The 20,262-nt window shown below is 28.2% G+C and overlaps 1 protein-coding gene across 1 annotated transcript; it reads right to left on the bottom strand.

Moving 5' to 3' along the window:
- Positions 1-9,476: 9,476 nt before the first annotated feature.
- On the bottom strand, positions 9,477-10,277 carry LOC123224837 (GATA transcription factor 29-like). Its single transcript, XM_044648562.1, has 2 exons — positions 9,817-10,277; positions 9,477-9,716 (listed from the first exon to the last, which is right to left on the bottom strand). Exons 1-2 carry the CDS (start codon positions 10,171-10,173, stop codon positions 9,615-9,617), a joined length of 459 nt encoding a protein of 152 aa, XP_044504497.1. The 5' UTR covers positions 10,174-10,277; the 3' UTR covers positions 9,477-9,614.
- Positions 10,278-20,262: the final 9,985 nt, after the last annotated feature.

Below are 20,262 nucleotides of genomic sequence, written 5' to 3'. Positions count from 1 at the left end.
ATAAAATCCCTGCCCACCATCGTAACCATCATAAACCGATGCACATTCTCAAAAAAAATATTTTTATTTGATTTTTCAACATAAGGGTAAAAAAAGTAAAAAAAATACGATTTGCTTATTATAGTAAAACTTTTCTAGAGTGACTTAAAAACGTATAAACACTTAAAATTTTACTTATTTTAATTAATTACCCGTAAAAAGGATAATAAAGTAATTACATTTCTTGTAGAAAGTTTAAAACGACTAAAGAAGTTGTTGGACTTACAAAGTGCAGATAGTGCTTTTCAGAGAGTTTATTTACGTAATTTTTTGGCCGTCAGACACCTGGGCGTTTGTTTTAAGAAACTATTTTTTTGGCACTTTGTGATGAATGGGTCGGCGATTAATGGGAAAATCTTGGCGTGGTTGAATGTGTTTTTGAATATGTGTATCGCAAAACTTTCACAAAAACTCGTTTAAAAAAAATGGTGGTGCCAAATTTCCCCCAGATGCAGTTTATGTCAGGTGGCTTTAATGCGACATAATGTATGTGATCAATGGCTGGAAAATTTTAGCGAAAATCAACGGTTGTGGATCATTTATGAATGCTTTAGCTAATAGAGTTGTGACATCTGAAGTGTTCTTTTCTCATTTAACGCTCAAATTTCAAAAATTTGGACGAATTTTTAATTGGTTATTGATTTGATAACAAATGAGAATGTGCCACGTATTCCGAAAATTTAAACGAAGGGTGAAACAATAAGAAAGTATTTGGCCTTCATTATCGTTTCAATAGCCGAAAATGAGAGAGCTTTTTCCGTAATTTTTTCTTCATAAAGTTATGCAAAAATCAGTGAATCATCTGTGGCAATAACAATGACGATGAAGACAATAGTATTGACAACGTTGGAGAATTTTTTAATGTGCTTCATTTGTTGTTTAAACAGTTTATATAAACTTTAAAAGCATTGACGACAATGATAATAGTTTCATTGTGTGGGTTTTAATAACAACGATAACGAATTTTTTTTTTTTTTGGATGATATGATGGAGTTGGGTTTACATGAATGAATTTTTTGGAGTTTGCCTTACATAAATGTTTTGGGGTTGCATGTTGTCCGTTTGAGATTTAATATTTATACTGTTTTAGTTTCAATTTTTCAGATTATTTATTGGAGTTAATTGACATGTATAAATTTGTTGGAATTGGTTTACATGTATAAATAATTATAATTATACAAAGATATAATTATATACAATCAATTAAAATTTTAAATTCTTACTATAAAAATATAACATATAATTATAATATTAGTAAAAACTTTAAAAAAAGTTTATAATTTAATTAATCAAATCAAATTCTTATTACTTAACAATAAAATAAAATATTTAAATTAAAAAAATAATAATTAAAATAATTATAATTATATAAAAATATAATTATATACAATTTATAAAAATTTTAATTACTATTGATATTGTCTTTTAACATTTCTCAAATAAATTCTATTAAAATTAAATTTTCAAAAATATTCGAATCGATTCGAATTATATCAGGTTACTTTTGTATGGACCCTAACACTATCTGATTTAATTTCAAGTCATATCGGATTACCCTAAAATAAATTTTATGTTAACAAACTCAACTTTAACCTAATATTTTTGTGTCATATGTTAAGAGGTGGTGTTGAAAATTATCAACTCTCTAAATAGAGAATGTTGTTGGAATATTTTGCTGTCTAAGCAGCTATGCAACATTTACCACCTCAAACTCACGGCAAATTCTGAGAGGTGATTGAGTTGAAACTGGCCTCTCTTCGGACCACAGCTCCAAATTAACTGTTCCCGTTGCCCAGTCAATGAAACACTTGTAAACCTCCTCGGTGTTGAACTGATTCACAAGCCCCACAACAGCGCACTCATCAACAAGAATTCATTGCCTGGAATAAAACCAAATGAATCAACAAGGACATAAATGGATCCGGTTTAGTGCCAGTTTCAAATTTCTCCAAGGTATGTCTAAAATATCTTGAGAAGCACATCCTAATCCTAACACACAGGGAAAACAAGAATTTTCAATGTTGATCCTTCTGTGGTCTCAGTTAATCCAAATATATTTTCTTCTAGCTGATTATTTACGCAAATTATGTTAATGAAAACAATGATAATAATAATTATAATAGGTATAGGTGAAAAAAAAATATCAGCACTAGGCAGAAGGTCTCCAAAAAACTGCTCCCCGGATTCTGGCCAAACCTCATGCTTTGACTCATCGACGGAGGTGAATGAGACAAAAGATTCTGTGGGATGCAGAAGGCTGAATGTTGGAAGGACTCTTATGCAAATCCGCCTGTAAAGTAAATACATCCAAATGAGTCAAAAATACATTGAAAACCCACCAGAACCGGCACCAGCTTTGTTAGCTTTAAAACTAGAATCAATTTGAAAGATCTTCGGATTATTTTTAGGGATGGTTAGCTTCAGCTCAAGAACCAACTCACCACCAATATCAAGTTCTAACCGAAGTACTTCCTCCTCTCCAGGAAAATGCGCAAGATCCCGCCTATATAAACATATAACAATAGAAAAACAAACATTGGAGAAAGTATCTACTGCTATTGGTTTAACTTTCTCCATTGCCAATCTAAAACAAAATCAACACGCCTTAGATCTACATGTTAACAACTGATACAAGTGTAAGATTTAATTTCGTATAAAGTAAGTAAAATCATGCAAGCTTAATTTAATAGGATCTATATACAAACTATAAAATATTGAATTAAACTACTTTAGGGTTGTAGGAATACCTAGATCACTATGTAATTTCAATCCGTAAAGCTGCCAAAATAACTTGTCAAGATTACCTCTCGATGTGAGACCCGACTTGTCTTCCACTTCAAAGTGCTCCTTGAATGATAGTTTTCAATGGGGCAATTTATACTTCAGGTTTTGAAGTGAGGACTAGCCAATATATATTAAGTTAATTAACTCTCATCAAAGGTCTAATAAATCTTAAGACCCACACTAATATTGTCCACTAGATTATAATCTTTATATGTATCAGATTTATCTTTATTGATTTTTTTAAAGTGCATCTGTAAACTGTCATTACACTATTTCATTATCCAATTTTATTAAATTAAAATTGTAATTAATGTTAATTCACATAAACAAATTTTCTAACATTTTTCTACTTGGGAAATATTAATTATTTTTATTTTATTTTATTAAAAAAAGAAAACAATTTTTGACTTCCAAGTAATCAACTTTTTAACTTTAAGTGGTTAATATTTTAGAAAATAAACTAGTTTAAAGATAAATTATATTATAATAATCAATCAGTTAATATGATCATCAATAATAAACTAAGACATTACTTATGTTCTTTAGCGACATAGGATTGTCATGATCACAATTACTAATAATTAAATCAATATGGATCAGATTTGGAAGTGTGACAGAAATAACACCTAACAAAGTGATCACAAACAGTGTTATATCTCTGTTAGCTCTCTTTATATTTCAAAAGAAATAAAAAAAATTCTTTCACTTCCAATGAAGCTTGTATGTTTTAACCTTATTGGACACTTATAAAACGTACATATACAACTTTCATATTCAAGAGAAACCTTATCTTGAGACACATATTGTACCATAACTCTCTCTCTCTCTCTATATATTATAATATAAACTAACACTAACCTTAAATATCAAAAGACCCTAAACACCTCATGTTTTCAATATGACGTCATGGATTATAGGTCTTATTCTTTTGATTTGGTGCTAAAATTTATATCATCTTTGTATTTATGTGTTTTACCTTAATGTTTTATTTCTTTATGAGGTGATAAGAGGCGTATGTGAAGAAGATAAGTCAAACTGATAATGCAACAATATGACATGCTTGACTGGGACATGTAGGCTATCAAATGCTACAAGTAGTTTCATCAAAAAATTGTTAGATGACTTAGCAATTATGAAAAATGTTCATAACAATGAGATTTGTCAAGGGTGCTAATATGACAAATACCATCATCTTCCTGTCAAGAGCTCATTAAACCACATATTAACGTTGTTCAAATTGGTTGATATGAATCTGATAAGATCTAAAGAACAACAATTAACAGTGGTTATCACTTTGATATGGTGTTGGTGGATGACCATTCTAGGTACACTTGGGTTTACTTTTGAAAAAGAAGGGTAAAACATTATCCAAGCTTATTGAGTTAAAAATTTTTATAAAAACAAAGTTCAAACAAAAAGTTAAATGCTTGAGCAATGACAATGACGGTAAATTCATGTCAAACGATTTCTATTAATATTTTGATAGTAAGGTATTCAATGACAAATGACCTATCCTATCACCTTTCAACAAAATAGGATTTCGGAAGGAAAGTTGACACATCTCACATCAACAAGTCTTTCATGGCTTCATGAGAAGAACCTTCATTGAGAACTTTAAGTGGAAACAATGCATAAGACGTGATAAATAAGTTACCTTCTTGAGTAGGTAAAGAAAAGTCTCCATTTGAGATTGTTTATAATGTAAAACCAAATGGAAACTAGTTTTGGTTGTTTGGTTCTATTTGTTATGTTCATATTTAAAACTAATGGAACCATTAAGTATGTCTTTGTTGGCTATGATTCATGCAAGAAAGGATGGATATGCATGGATCCAAAAACAAAGATATTTGTCGCATCTAGAAATGTTGTATTTGATGAGGTGTCATCTTGGTATTTTGCTAAAATTTAATTGTAAAAAATGTAACTTATGATGATGATCAAGGAAATTTGAGCAATTTCCTCAAACCAATTCACAAGCATCTTGTAATAATGATTCTACAAGAATCGATGAATATCCATCCCCGACGGACAAAAGACAACTATATTACCTTAAAGATTTTGAAATTCAACTTAATAACTGCACTATGATTGTATGCTTCTTTACTAGAATTTTTATTAAAAAAGAACCTACATGTTTTGAAAAAGCTAGGGGCAATCGAGAATGGAAAACAGTAATGTAAGAAGAAATTGAAGCTTGTGCCATAACCAAAAAATTGCAAGTTAGATACCTACAAGTGGATTTATTGACTGAAGAAAAAATTAGGTGGCTCAATTGGTAGACATAAAGCTCATTTAAATGTATGTGGTTTCTCTCAAAGATATGGATTAGATTATGAGGAGACTTTCAGTCTAGTGGTAAAATGGTAACTTTAAGAGCAATTTTTTCACTTGTTGCCTTTAAAGGTTGAAAGTTATGACAATTTGACGTAAAGAACACATTTCTTTATAGTGAGCTAGGTTGTTAAGTATTTACTGAACAACCTCAAAGATTCATCTTCGAGCAATTTCCCTAACATGTATGTAAGTTAAAAAAAGCATTATATGGTCTCAAAAAAACACCGCGTGCTTGGTATGTTTTATTATATGTGGATGATAGGATAATCATAAGAAAGATAAAGACAAAATTTTTGAGTTGCGATCTGATTTCTCCATTTGGTTTGAAATGAAAATTTTGGGTGAAATTGAATGTTTCATTGCTCTCAAACTAGAGAAATTAGATCAAAGATATTTTATATCTAAAAAAAGATTTGCTTGTGGCCTTTTGGAGACTTTTGAAATAGAAGAGTCAAGAAATGTCTTCTCTTATTAAGTCTTATCTCAAGTTGAAAAAAAAGGAAGAGGAGTTGTTAAAGGATGCAAAAAGGTTTTAAAAACTTGTTGGTAGTTTAATTTATTTAACTATTACAAGACTAAACATTGCCTACTAAGTTGGTGTTATCTTTCAGTTTATGCTAAGTCTAAGAACTCCTTTTTTAAATGTAGCAAAAAGAATCTTACACTAAAGATGACAATTTCTTATTGAGAGAATTTATTATTATAGATTAGACAGGTGATGCAATTGATCATTGTTCAACTTTAGGGTATTATTTCAATATTGGTTCAACTATTGTTTCATGGTGCAACAAGAAGCAATCTATAGCAATCTATTGTTACTTTATCCAATACTAAAGCCGAATACACGGTGACAACAATGGCTACACAAGAGTGCATTGGTAAAGTGCTTTATGAAGGACATCTTCTATAAAGTTGATTATATTGTGCAGATTTATTGTGATAATGCAAGTGCAATCGAACTTGCTTCATATCCAGTCTTTCATTGGCAGACAAAACATATTGAAGTTCATTATCACTTTATTTGAGAGAAGGTGTTGAACTAAGAAATTAAGTTGAAATGAGTTTCTACTAGTGATTAAAGTGTAGATATATTTACAAAAGCTTTATCAAAGGCTAGATTGAGAAATTTAGAGCTCTTACTAGTGATCAAATTGCAAATATATTTACAAAAACTTTAGCAAAGGTTAAATTGAGAATTTTAGAGTTGTTCTTAGAGATATTGATAGTAAGCGTGAACTAAAAGGGAGTATTACAAATTAATGCAACTTAATTGCTATCACTGTTTACTTTCTACTAAGTCAACTTTTTGTTTGTATTATTTTGGGTTTGGCCAAGTCAATAGTGAGGTGTAAATTAATAGAATATTTTACTCAGTTATGGTAGAATTTATGCAAATAGTTGGTGTCTTTTTAGGAGAGTCTATTATATTGAGTTAATAAATTCAAAACATTTTATGTATTTTTTTGGTATAATTAAGATATTCGACTTATTCTCCAAATATTAATTGTCTCCAGAAATTAATTAGTGTCTTTTCTTTATTTTAGGTTTGTAATTTAGGAGGGCCTTGGCATAGACTTGGCCATGGGCCGGTTTGGCCTATGAACTTGACTGAAACCAGCCCGTATTAACCCGAAACCGGAACCGGTATGAATCGGAACCAAAACCGAAATTTGAGGGTTTGGTTCCGGTTTCTCTATTTTTAAACCGTCGAACCGCCAGTTCATAAACCGGCTGTTGAATCGACGGTTCAAAACCTTGTGAACCGGAAATATTAAAATTTTAATTTTTTTTTATTTTTAAAAATTTAATAAAACCAAACGGTCCTTGCATTCCTTGCAAAGCAAAATGCAGGGACAACCCCTGCATTTTTAGAATTTGCAGGGGACGTCCCCTGCATAATTATACCATTTTATTTCCCCACCATTTTTTTTAATTTTTTCAAAATTTCTCCTATAAATATTCCCTTAATCTCTCAACTCTCTCTTTCAATCTTTCAAACTCTCTCATTTATTCTCATTTCTTATCCTCTCAATTCTCAATACTCTCTCAATCTTTCAAAGTCTTTTTCTCAAATTTAATTAAATTCTTTATTTATTTTTTATTAATTACAATTTTAATTTCTATTATACAATTTATAATTAATTATAGAATTTATCTCTATAATTAATTTTATTTATTATTTATTTTTTTCATTATCTTTCATAATTAATTATATAATTAATTTTATTTATTATCAAAAAATGACAAGTAGTGAAAATTTTTCAAGTAATAGGAGATTCAATCAATATTCATATATATCAAATGTGAATGAAAATCAATTTGTAGAAGATTTTTCAATACAAAAAAGTGGAAACCAATATGTAGAGGTGGAGCAATAGTTAAGATAGCGGAGGTGAATGATAAAGTAAGGGGGTACTGTCGGCTATCGGATACGTAAAGATAAGAGAATTACGTACGCTTTGATTCTTCTAAATCTCAAGAAGATACGTAGGAAACTTAATTGAAAAATTAAATCCAAGCTTTTTTTTTAATTTTTAATTATTATAATTAATAATTTAAAAAATAAATTAGGGTCGTGTATTAGAATTGACTGTTCAATATCGGTTTCGAATCGGGGTCATGAACCAAAACCGTCGATTCTAAACCGATGGTTCAACCAGGGTCATGAAACAGAACCGTCGGTTTCGAACCGGTTACAAACCGTCCTGTGACGGTTTCGATTTCGGGTTCTTATTTTTTTGAACTGTGAACAGGTGGTTTCGAACCAAAACCACCGGTTCATGAACCGTGACCAAGTCTACCTTGGCATGTCTTGAACGATTTTTATATTTCAGGACAAATGACTATTTCCCACCTTGAACTTTGATGAAATGACGATTGCTTATCATTATAGTTTGAAAAATCCTTTTTTTTTTTTTACCATTTTGTCAAAATTAGACATTAGTTTAACAATTAAAAGCTAGTTTTTTTTTCCTATTTTTTTATTTTTCAGTTGTCAGATAACACCTAGGGGAAGTAAACAAATTTGAACATGCTTAAGGCTTGTGTGGGTGGCAAGATGACCTGGAGTTGGTGCAAATGGTAAAATCTGAGCAAAACAAAGCTCATCACTCATAGAACTGGGTGAGAAGTGACAAATTTAAGTGAGATCTAACATATTTAAATCAAGTTAATAGTGAGCAAGAGTGATAAGGCTAGAGAGTTATAAATATGATTGTAGTGGGAGAGGAGTAATCCCACCGAATACTTATAATAATTTTTAGTTTTTATAATTTTTAATCAAGGGTGGATAAAATGTATATGAATTGTTGGCAGAAAAATTGTTATTTATATTCAATAAAAATGGATGTTATTTTTATCTTTTTATCAACTTTAAAATTAAAAAATTAAAATATTAACAAATTTACGACAGAGGAAAATTTAACTTTTCAAGCTTAAAAGATAGAAAATATTGTTTCATCAAAAGTTTGGTGGTAAATAGTCATTTGACCTAAATTTTATACATAAAATGTTAATTTTGTACTTTTGTACTCAAAAATTCAATTGAAGTTTACAATTTTTGACCCTTTAAATTCAATTTTCTAAACACATTTTATACTTTGGCCATCTTCAAATTACAATTTCATCTTCCAAATGTGATGTTTGGGTTTTATTGCCAGATATTTTATTTATGTGTTATAGGTAGAGAAAGACCTTGATAATCGGTTGGATATATTTTGAAGTGTTTGGTTTAGGGTAATATTTAATTACCCTATTAATTTATTTATTGTCATTGACATTGTCTAGTTTGATTTGATAGATGATAAAATATTTTAGTAATTTTTATTAGTAAAGTTATGTGTTAGATAATATATGAAATAATCTAAAAGATTATCGAAGTAATTTTAATTTTGTTACAATCTTATTTTTAGAATAAAATGTTCTTGTTTTTAATTAAAATAACAAATAATATAAATGATATTTTAGAAAAAAATAATATATACTTGCGATAGGATGTCAACTTAAAAATAATTTAATTAATTAATTTCATAATATGATAATACAAAAATATCTCAATATATTATTAATATAGAGAATATTTTAGAATATACACAAAGCAAATACTTTTAACATATGACATATTAATTTAACCAAACAAAATGCTAATTTACATGCAATCATCTTTTAAGGGTACTAATGTAAAATAATATTTTAATATATTGTTATTACTTTTAATCAAATGTAAGAATTATTTATATAAACAATTTTATCAAACATTATACTAATCTTTTATTTTTTGTAATAAAAAAATTATTGAATCAAATGCACCCTTCATTTGATAATGATCAAAACTAATCAATTAACTAAATGCACCCCAATGTCATCATCCATCTAATTCAACAAAATTATTAGGAGTACACATATCACTTTGATTGTATTTTATTTTTACAATTTCATAAAAAAAAAAAAATTAAGATTCAACCTAAATTATTGTTTGACTTTCGATTACTTGCCTCTTCTTTAGCTTTTCTTTTCTCCTCTTCTTTTCTATACTTAATGCCGCAAGCATTACAAAGTGTCTAATTAACAACAAAGAAGAGAAAAATTAATTAATATACTAAGTTAAAAAAATGATTTGATTTTTAAATAAAAATAATATATTTTATCTTAGTTACATACCTTGTGACCAAGGGGACCTTTGCGCCACATCGGGGTGTCATTGGTGTTGCAGTTGTAGTTGGTGCATCGTTTAAACGGATTGTTATAATTTCCAACATATTGTTGATGTTGCAAACCATACCTTCGAGAGCTTGAGGACCTTTCAAGTTCATTCATTGTTGCTCGCCTTGTTGGGATGTCAAGAAGTGTGTAGTTGTTCATGGTTGGTGGTGGTGGAAGCATTAAATTGGGGTAAGGGTTCATGTTGGAGTTGTTGTAATAATAAGTGTTTGGGTACATGGAAAATGTTGAGGGCATTGATGAAGAAGAAGAAGCAGCAGCTGAAAATTGGCCGAATCCACACCCATTTGGCCGCATATATTGTGGATGGAATTGGTTTTCCCGATTGGATTGCCATGCAAAATTATTGGCATTTAAGCTTTGTCCACTTGTAATGTTATTAGAATTGGCAATTTCATTTTGTTTTTGGCCCTGTGTAATTAACCAATAAAGATGTTACATAATTGCATATTCATATGATATAATTCAAGTAGAGGATTTAAAAAATAAGAACATATTTCGAAATTAATGTCTATCTGTTTGAAATATTGAAGAATAAATATAAGAGTTTAAAAGACAAAAATCTTATTTAAATTGTCTAGAAATGAGGGCAAATGTCAATTGATGGACAACACTTTCAGAAAGGGAGACAAAATTATAAAATTTATTGAAAATAAATGAACTCAGTAACAACAACAACAATAATACAATCGTGGAAAATGATAATAAGAATAAACAGAAAAATATTTGATGTATTATATTCAAGAAATTTTAACAAGGGAATAACCAAATTAATAAAATTAAAAACATTAAAAATTATTTTTTTCAAAATAATAATTTTTAATGAGATTATTTGTTACTCTTAAATTCATTAATCACAAAACGCGTATATGCACACATATCTATATCATCAGCTTTTTCTGTCATTACCAACTTTGGTAACGAATTACCGATAACACAATTAATTATGTACCTTAATTTCACATATAAAAAAATCAAGGCGTAAAACTACCAAAATAATAATCTTGAATTAAACGTTATTTAATAAAAAAATTGAAGTAAAGTGAAGTGATTAATATAAGAATAACGTGGAAATTAAGATCAACCATCAATAAATCTTCATTTCTCAACAAAAAATTTGAAGAAAAACGAAGATTAATCCTCTATCGTGAAAATAAATTAACCATAATTACTTTAACGTAAATTTCAAACCTTAACAAAAACAAAATAAATACCCATATTTATAAGAAAGATTTATACCTGAGGAGGCTGAGTAGTAAGATTTGGAGCCAAAGGAGCAAAATCAAATTGGATTTGTTTATTTTTCTCAGAATTATTAATTTTGTTTGGTAACCCTAATTTCAGAGTGAGGTCAACTGTGTCTTCAGCAATGTTGTTGGGAAGATCTTGATTATTCATTTGCTGATTGAACCACTGAGAACCCATAATAGGTACTGCGAGCAATATGAGATCTCGATGTGTGCTTGTTTCTCTACAGGAGTCAACACAATAAAGTAAAAATAATAATATTTATAAAATACAAAAAATTATAAAAATCCAAAATAATTTAGACATGCATGAAAAGTATTAAAGTGGAGCTGTAATCAATATAAAAGACAAAATTAAATGACCTGGAATACTGACACATTTCTAGCAAATTATAATGACTTAAACGCGTTGTTTTTGTGATGAGATTACGAAAATCATCGCTGAAAGAAGAAGAAATTAAGGTATTTGGATCCATTAAAAATTATAGTATCATCTGGGTTAATTTTTATCATTATGCTTATCTGATCATAGATCTAAGAGAAATTAAATAAGCTCTTTAATGATAAACGAAAATATATTTGTTTAACTAATGAAAAATGGAACATTTTTAACCATCGAGATCTGTTTAAAAATAAATGAACAAATAATAAAATAATATTTATGGGTTATATGTCAGTTCATTCTGTCTGTGAACATCTACTTCATATATACATCTCTGTAAATATCATCATTTACTGTTTCAAAAAAAAAAAACAGTTTGTAGGATTTCGATTTAAAATATTTATATTACAAGTATTCACGCATAAGAATTCATAGGATGGTAAATACATGAATATAGAATCAGTCTATAATCGTATATGAAGAACAAATTAGATATTAAAATGAGAAATAATAAATAAAAATGTATTGAAGCTATTGCTGGAGAAATCGAAGAATATTACCGTGGAGAGGGAGAGGGAGAGGGAGGGGAAGAGGGAGAGGAAATTAACAAGAGAGAAATTAAAGGAGACTTACTTCTTTCAACTGTATTGAAGGGATGATATGAATCACAGAGAGATGTTCAATTTATAGAGTTTTGAGAGTCAAGAGATTTCTTATATGGAAGTTTTGGAATTTAAGACAATGTTGCTGTACCAATTGTATAATTTGTGAGAATTAATTGTTTTATTTACACAATTTATAAGAACAGTTTGTATAAATTTTAAATTCTTTTGTAAAAAGTAATTTTGAACCTGAAAATAGGGTTGGCAACTATAATTGGCAGCTTTAGACAATTGGATAAACTCTAAATCATAAATCTTACTAAACGAAAAATCTAGCCAACTCCTAGGGTTGGGAGTAAGGCTAAGGGTATCTCTTCCCTTGATATTGAGGGCGAATGTGGTTGTTGGTCGAGGTGTACCTCTACGAAACCCTCAACCATCCTAATTTCAGTTTGAAAAATTGTTTGACTTACAAAACTATTTTACATCAATATATATACCTCAAATCTACATCTAAAAAATAGTCTTTCATTTATTATAAGACCCTTGTTTTTGTAAGGTCAAATTTTGCTCACACCAAAACTTGATTTTTTGGAATTTATATTGACAAATAAAATTATATAAGTTATAAAATATTTTTCTGAATTTATATTTTATTTAAAAAAACCTTTATTATTTCATGCATCTTATGTTTTTAATACAGAGAGATCAAAAATTAAATCCATCATCTGAAGATCAATCTATTAGTAAGATGAATATTTCTAAAATCCAAGTATTTTATTAAACTCAACATTTTTAAATAAAATAAAATGTACCATATTGGCTCAAATACTTTCTTAAAATGATTTATTTTTATGTTTGGCAATTTTATGATAAGAATTTGTCTTTTTTCTTTAAAAAATTGGGCTATGATATAAATAATTTTCCATAAATGTAAAAGATTATAATGTTCATTTAAGAATAAATGGCAAGTGAATTTGTACAGTAATGCTCTACAATGGCTTTGGCTTATGTGAAATCAATTTGTGTTTAATCTCTATTGGCCTATAAATTTCCTTTTAAGGTAAAATAGATGCATTATAAATATAGGGATAGGATTGAATTCATCTATCTTGTCCAAAAAATTATCAAAAGAGCAATGCTATAAGTACCTATTTTGAGTATATAAATAAATATATATTTGATGTGTGTTATTATGTGTTGGGTATTATTTTATTTTTAATTAAAAATCACTCAATTATTTACAAAAGAATTTGATGTGAGTACCTATTTCATCATCACTTTGTTTGAGAAAAAATATTGAAACAAGAACTTGACTTAAAAAGATCAAATTGTAGATATATTTACAAAAGTTTTAGCAAAAGCTAAATTTGAAATTTTAGAGTTGTTCTTGAAGTTATTGGTCATAACTATGCACTAAGGGAGAGTATTACAAATTAGTGTAATTTAGTTGCTGTCATTGTTTACTGCTACTATGTCATCTTTTTATTTCTATTATTTTGGGTTTGACCAAGTCAATAGTAAAGTGTAAAATAAGAGAGTATTTTACTTTATTTTGATAGAATTTTATGTAAAGAGTTGTGTCTTTTTAACAGAGTTTGTTATATTGAGTCTATAAATTCAAAATATTTAATGCATTTTTATGTTTCAACATGTTTTTTAGCTTATTCTTTAGATTTGGATTGTCTTCATAAATTAATTATTGTTCTTTATTTATTTTATGCTCATAGTTTAGGTATGGGAAGGCCTTGGCATGTCCTTTTACAATTTTATAGATTTTAGGCAAATGACTATTACCCTCCCCAAACTTCAATGAAACAAAAATTTCTTACCATTATAGTTTGAAAAGTTTATTTTTTTAATCACTCTGTGAAAGTTATCAAGCATTAGTTTAACAATTAAAAGACAATTTTATCACTTTATATGATATATAATAAAATTAATATCACTTACCTCCATAATAATAAAAACAAATTATATATTAACTCTTAACTACTTTATTTTTCTTTTCTTTTTTCCTTCTCATCTTCCATTTTTGTTCTATTTTCTTATTTCTCAAATGTTAGATATATGACATCTAGGGAAATCCAACAAACGTGAATATGCTTAGAGCTTGTGCGGGCTACAAGATGATTTGGAGTTGGTGGAACCGATAAAATCCAATCAAAATAGAGCTCATCACTCATTGGACTGGGGAAGAAGTGACATATGTGAGTGAGATCTAACGGATATAAATAACGTTAGCGGTGAGCAAGGGTGATAAGGTTGAAAGTTTTGCATATGATTGAAAATATGACTAGTGGGAGAGGAGCAATCCCATTGAAAACTTTTTATAATTTTTAGTTTCTATAATTTATAATCAAGGGTGGATAAAATTTTTATGAATCGTTGGGATGCAAATTGTTCTTTAGATTCAGTAAAGATAAACAATATAATCTTTTCATCAACTTTATAAAAAAAAATTATTAGGTTTTATTAACAAATTTAAGATTGATAGAAATTTTGACTTTTTAAATTTAAATGATAGAAAATCATCGTTTCATCAAAAGTTTGGGTGGAAAACAATCATTCCACCTAATTTTTATACATAAATTTCTAATATTTTGTTCCCTAAAATTCATTGAAATTTACACATTTTAATCCTTTAAATTCAACTGTTGTAGGAGAGGAGTAAGTAGAGCTGGATTTGAGTCGAACTGAGCTCAAGCTCGGCTCGGTTCACATAGAGTTGGCTTGAGTTTGAGCTCGAGCTTGACTTGTTTTTTGTTATCAAAATAACGTTGTTTTAATACATATTTATCAAAATGACATTATTTTGTATCCAAAATTTTAATTAGAAAATTTGACGAGTAGCTCAAGCTCGAGCTTGAGCTCGGCTAAGGTCGGCTCGTTTTAGGCTCAACCGGGCCAAGTTCAAATTCGAGCTGGCTTGGCTTAAATCCAGCCCTAGGAGTAAGCCCACTGGAAACTTTTTATAATTTTTAATAAAGGGTGGATAAAATGCTTATGAATTGTTGGGAGGCAAATTGTTATTTAGATTCAATAAAGATAGATAAAGGTTTTGTCGTTTTATCAACTTTATAAAAAAAAATAACAGATAACAAATTTAAGATCAATGAAATTTGACCTTTCAAACTTAAAGTGTAGATAATCATTGTTTCATCAAATGTTTGGGTGAGAAACAGTCATTCAACCTAAATTTTATACATAAAATGTTAATTATATGTACTTTTGTTTTTTAAATTTTAATGAAGTTTTCACTTTTTAACTATATAAGTTCAAAATTTTAAATACATTTTATACTTTGGTCTTCTTCACATTACACTTTTGTCCTCCAAATGTGATTTTCAGTTTCTATTATTGGATATTTTGTTCATGTAGAGAGAGAGACACTGATAACTAGTAAATATATTTAGAAGCATTTGGTTTGGGATAATATTTGATTACTATAGTAATCTATTTATTCTAGCTAACATTATCTTATTTGATTTGTTATATAATAAAAAATTTTAATGATTTTTTATTACTAAATCTAATGTACGTATTCGATAATATAAAAATAATTTGATTATTACATTTATTTTCGATATCAAAAGATTATTGAGATAATCTTAATTTTGTTATAATCTTATTCTTACTTATTAAAATTTTCAGACAAAATAACATAATTTTCAATTAAAACAACAAATAGTATGAAAAATAATTTAGAAAAAGAATATATTTGCAATAAAATGTCAATTTGAAAAAATAATTTAATTTATTAATTCATAATTTGACTACACATAAAAAATCTTAATACATTATTAGTACAGAGAATATTTTAGAATATACAAAAAAACAAATACTTTTAATATAAGATATATTAGTTTAATCAAACATAATACTATTTAATGTACAGTAATTTTAAGAGCATTTATATAAAATAGTATCTCAATACTTTTATTATTGTCAATCAAATATAATAATTATTTATACAATTAATTTTACCAAAAAATAGTTATAATTTATAATAAATAATATTCTATGAATCTATTTTTGTAGTAATATATCATTTTTGATAATGAAGAAATTACTTAAACTAAACACACCCTTTATTCGACAATAATCAAAGCTCCTCAATTAACTAAATACACCTCTCATCATCTATTTAATTCAAAAAAAAAGGAGTATACATATCACTTTGATTTGATTTTTTTATTTTGTACAATTTCATAAAAAAATAAGATTCAACCAGAAGCATTGTTTGAGTTTTGATTGCTTGGGGCGCCTTTAGCTTTCCTTTCCTCTTCTTTTCTATACTTGATCCCACAAGCATTGCAGAGTGTCTAATTAATAACAAAGAAGAGAAAATTCAATTAATATATTTAGTTAAAAAAATGATTTGATTTTAAATAAAAAGTAAAATATTTTATCTTTGTTACATATATACGTGAGACCAAGGGGACCTTTGCACCACATTTCAGTGTTAGTGGTTTTGCAGTTGTAGTTTGCGCATCGTTTATATAGGCCATACCTTCGAGAGTTTGAGGACCTTTTAATTTCGTTCATTGTTGCTTGCCTTGTCGGGACCATAAGAAATGTATAGTTGTTCATGGTTGGTGGTGGTGGATGCATGAAATTAGGGTAAACGTTCATGTAATAAGAAGGGTTTGGGTACATGGAAAATGTTGACGGTGGCTGTGGCCCCGGCATTGATGAAGCAGCAGCAGCAGCTGAAAATTGGCCAAATCCATACCCATATGGCCGCATGTATTGTGCATGGAATTGGTTTTCCAGATTGGATTGCCATGCAAAATTATTTGCATTTAAGCTTTGTCCACGAGTAATGTTATTAGAATTGGCAATTTCATTTTGTTTTAGGCCCTGTGTAATTAAACGATAAAGATGTTAGATTATTGCAAATTCATGTGATATAATTCAAGTAAAGGATTTGAAAACAACAGAATATTTCGAAATTAATGTCTGTGTGTTTGAAATTATTGAAGAATAAATATAAGAATTTAAAAGTTAAAAATCTTATTTAAATTGTTTAGAAGTGAGGGTAAATATCAATTGATGGACAACAATTTCAGAAAGGATACCAACTTTGGTAACGATTTATTGATAACACAATTAATTATGTACCTTAGTTTCACATGTAAAAAAAATCAAGGCATAAAACTACCAAAATAATAAAATCAAACATTACTAAAAAAGAAAGGATATTTGAGGAAAATTGATTAATATAAGAATAACATTAAAATTAAGATTACCATCAATAAATCTTAATTTCTCAACCAAATATTTGAAGTTTAATCCTCTAGTATAAGCATATTAAAATATTATGCATATTATTTATACACATAACCCTCATGAAAATAAATTAACCATAATTATAAGATTTATACCTGAGGAGGCAGAATGGTAAGATTTAGAGCCAAAGGAGCAAAACCAAATTGGATTTGAAGAGGCTGAATGGTAAGATCTGGAGCCTAAGGAACAAAATCAAATTGGATTTGAATAGGCTGAGTGGTAAGATTTGGTGCCAAAGGAGCAAAATCAAATTGGATTTGAGGAGATTTGAGTGGTAAGATTTGGAGCCAAAGGAGCAAAATTAAATTGGATTTGCTTTTTTTATTTTTCTCAGAATTATTACTTTTATTGGGTAACCCTAATTTCAGAGTGAGATCAATTGTGTCTCCAACAATGTTGTTGGGAAGACATTGATCATTCATTTGCTGATCGAACCACTGAGAATCCATGATCGATGGTGATCAAACTGCGAGCAGTATTGAGATCTCGATGCACTTGTTTCTCTATAGGAATCAACAAAATAAAGTTACAATATTAATATTTTTATATAGTCCAAAATTTTTTAAAAAACAATAATAATTTAGACATGCATAAAACTATGAAACTAGAGCCATAACCAGTATAAAAGGCAAAATTGAATGACCTGGAATACTGACACATTTCTTACAAATTATAATAATTTACAAAAATCATCGTTGGAATAAGAAAAATTAAGGTGTTTGGATCTATGGAAAAGTACACTCATCTGGGTTGATTTTTATCGCTATACTTGATCTGATCATAGATCTGCCAAAAATTAAGCTCTTCAATGATAAACAAAAATATATTTGTGTAACTCAAGAAAAATGTGAACATTTTAACCATTCAGATAAGTTAAAAATAAATTAAAAAAATAATAACTATAATAATAAAATATTATTTATACGTGACATCTCAGTTCATTTTTTCTGTGAGCGTCTACTTCATACATACATCTGTAAATATCATCATTTACTCTTTCAAAAAAAAAAAAAAAACAGTTCGTAGGATTTCGATTTAATATATATATATATATTCACACATAAGAATTCATTGGAATGGTAAATAAATGAATATGAATCAGTCTATAATCTTATATGAAGAACGAAACAGATATTAAAATGAGACTTCTTGAAAAGATTCAGCAATACAGAAAGAACCTTATATCTTTTATGTTGCAAATCTATATTAACCTCATTTCTCACTAATAGATGCCATTTTAAAGCTTAATCATATAGCTTTAAGAAAATAATGATTTCTTTGTGATTGTGAATTCATCTATATCATTGAAGAATACAAAAAAATTAAAATAAAATAATCATCATGCAAGTAGACTAATCAATCAACCCCATTTCATTTCTCACTTTAGATGTTATTCTTAAAAAGCTTAATTTTATCGATATCGGTTCATGCAGTTAAGTATTGTACATGAACCCTGATAATGAGAAACCAATATAGCCTTAAAAAATAAATGTTATCCCTTAAGAGTGAGAAAAAATAAGTAAAAAAGTATTGATGCTATTGCTAGAGAAATGGAAGAATATTATTGTAGACAGGGAGAGGGAGGGGGGTAGAGAGAGGAAATTAACAAAAGAGAAAAATTAGAAGAGACTTACTACTTTCTATTGTATTGAAGGGATGCTATGAATCACAAAGAGAGGCTCAATTTATAGAGTTTTGAGAAGCAAGAGATTTCTTATATGAAAGTTTTGGAATTTAAAACAATGTTGCTGTACCAATTGTACATTTTGTGAGAATTAATTTTTTTTATTTACAAAATTTATAAGAATAATTTGAAATTCTTTTAACGATCTCAGCTCTAGATCTTTGTTTTTTCTTCAATTTCTCAGTGAAACTCATCTCTAAAATGAGTTTCTAGATTGGTATTCAGTTTGGTTTTCTTTATTTTTCCCATTGTTTTCAATTTGAATAGAACATGTAATTTTTGACTTGAATAATGTGTTTTAAAGTTTGAAATTCGTTGCTAGTTGATGAAAATTGCTTATTCAATTAGCCTAGGGTGTGATTTAAGTGAAAAAAACTAATAGTGTTGCCAGAAAATATCGATTTTCCATTGGTAGGGCTTAAATTTTGAATTTTTATTAGCACATCAATGCTTTTTCTTAGTTAAAATTAGTTGTTAAATTTGAAGCACTGTTTATGGTTAATTTTTTGACTGAAACGATGGTTTTTGTCATAAATAAAATGGTTTTTTCTTGGTCTATAATGAATAACCAAAAAGGTGTGATCGTGCATACCTATTGTTTAGGAGACAAATTGATAGGTGAGGATGCCTAGTTTGGGACAAAGTGACATTTGTCACTATGCCTAATTATTGTATAGGGGTAAAATTGATAGGTGTGATGCTTAGTTTCTGTTAAGGGTTCTTAGAAACATTTTTTTCTTCAAATTTTTTTCATTTATTTTACTTTAACTTTTAGTTTTATTTGTTTTATATTCATTCCATATTTTTAGTTTGTTAGATTTATTTTTTGAAAGATTTCCCATAAATTATAGGAAAGTGGAATATAAATTCAACAAAATACATCAATTATCTGGTTGTACATGTTTTGGTAACTAGTACATGCATTGTTCCATATCATCAATATGCCTTTAAGCTTAAATGACACTATTTTAACTTAAAAACAAGAATATCTATGGATCAAAATAATTTTGATATCATTTGTTGTTTTTATGGTTGAAAATGGTTGAGAAAAAGACATGCATCAACTTATTCAATCATGCAAACTCATATGGATGAAGACAAGTATAATTGAAAGAAAAAGTCTAGTTTTTGTTCTTTCTTCTCTGCAAAAATTACTTAGTTTGATGAAGTAGAATACTT

The sequence above is a fragment of the Mangifera indica genome, chromosome 9, assembly GCF_011075055.1.
Source record: "Mangifera indica cultivar Alphonso chromosome 9, CATAS_Mindica_2.1, whole genome shotgun sequence".
NCBI classification, from domain to species: domain Eukaryota; kingdom Viridiplantae; phylum Streptophyta; class Magnoliopsida; order Sapindales; family Anacardiaceae; genus Mangifera; species Mangifera indica.
This window is presented reverse-complemented; position numbering and strand designations above follow the sequence as displayed.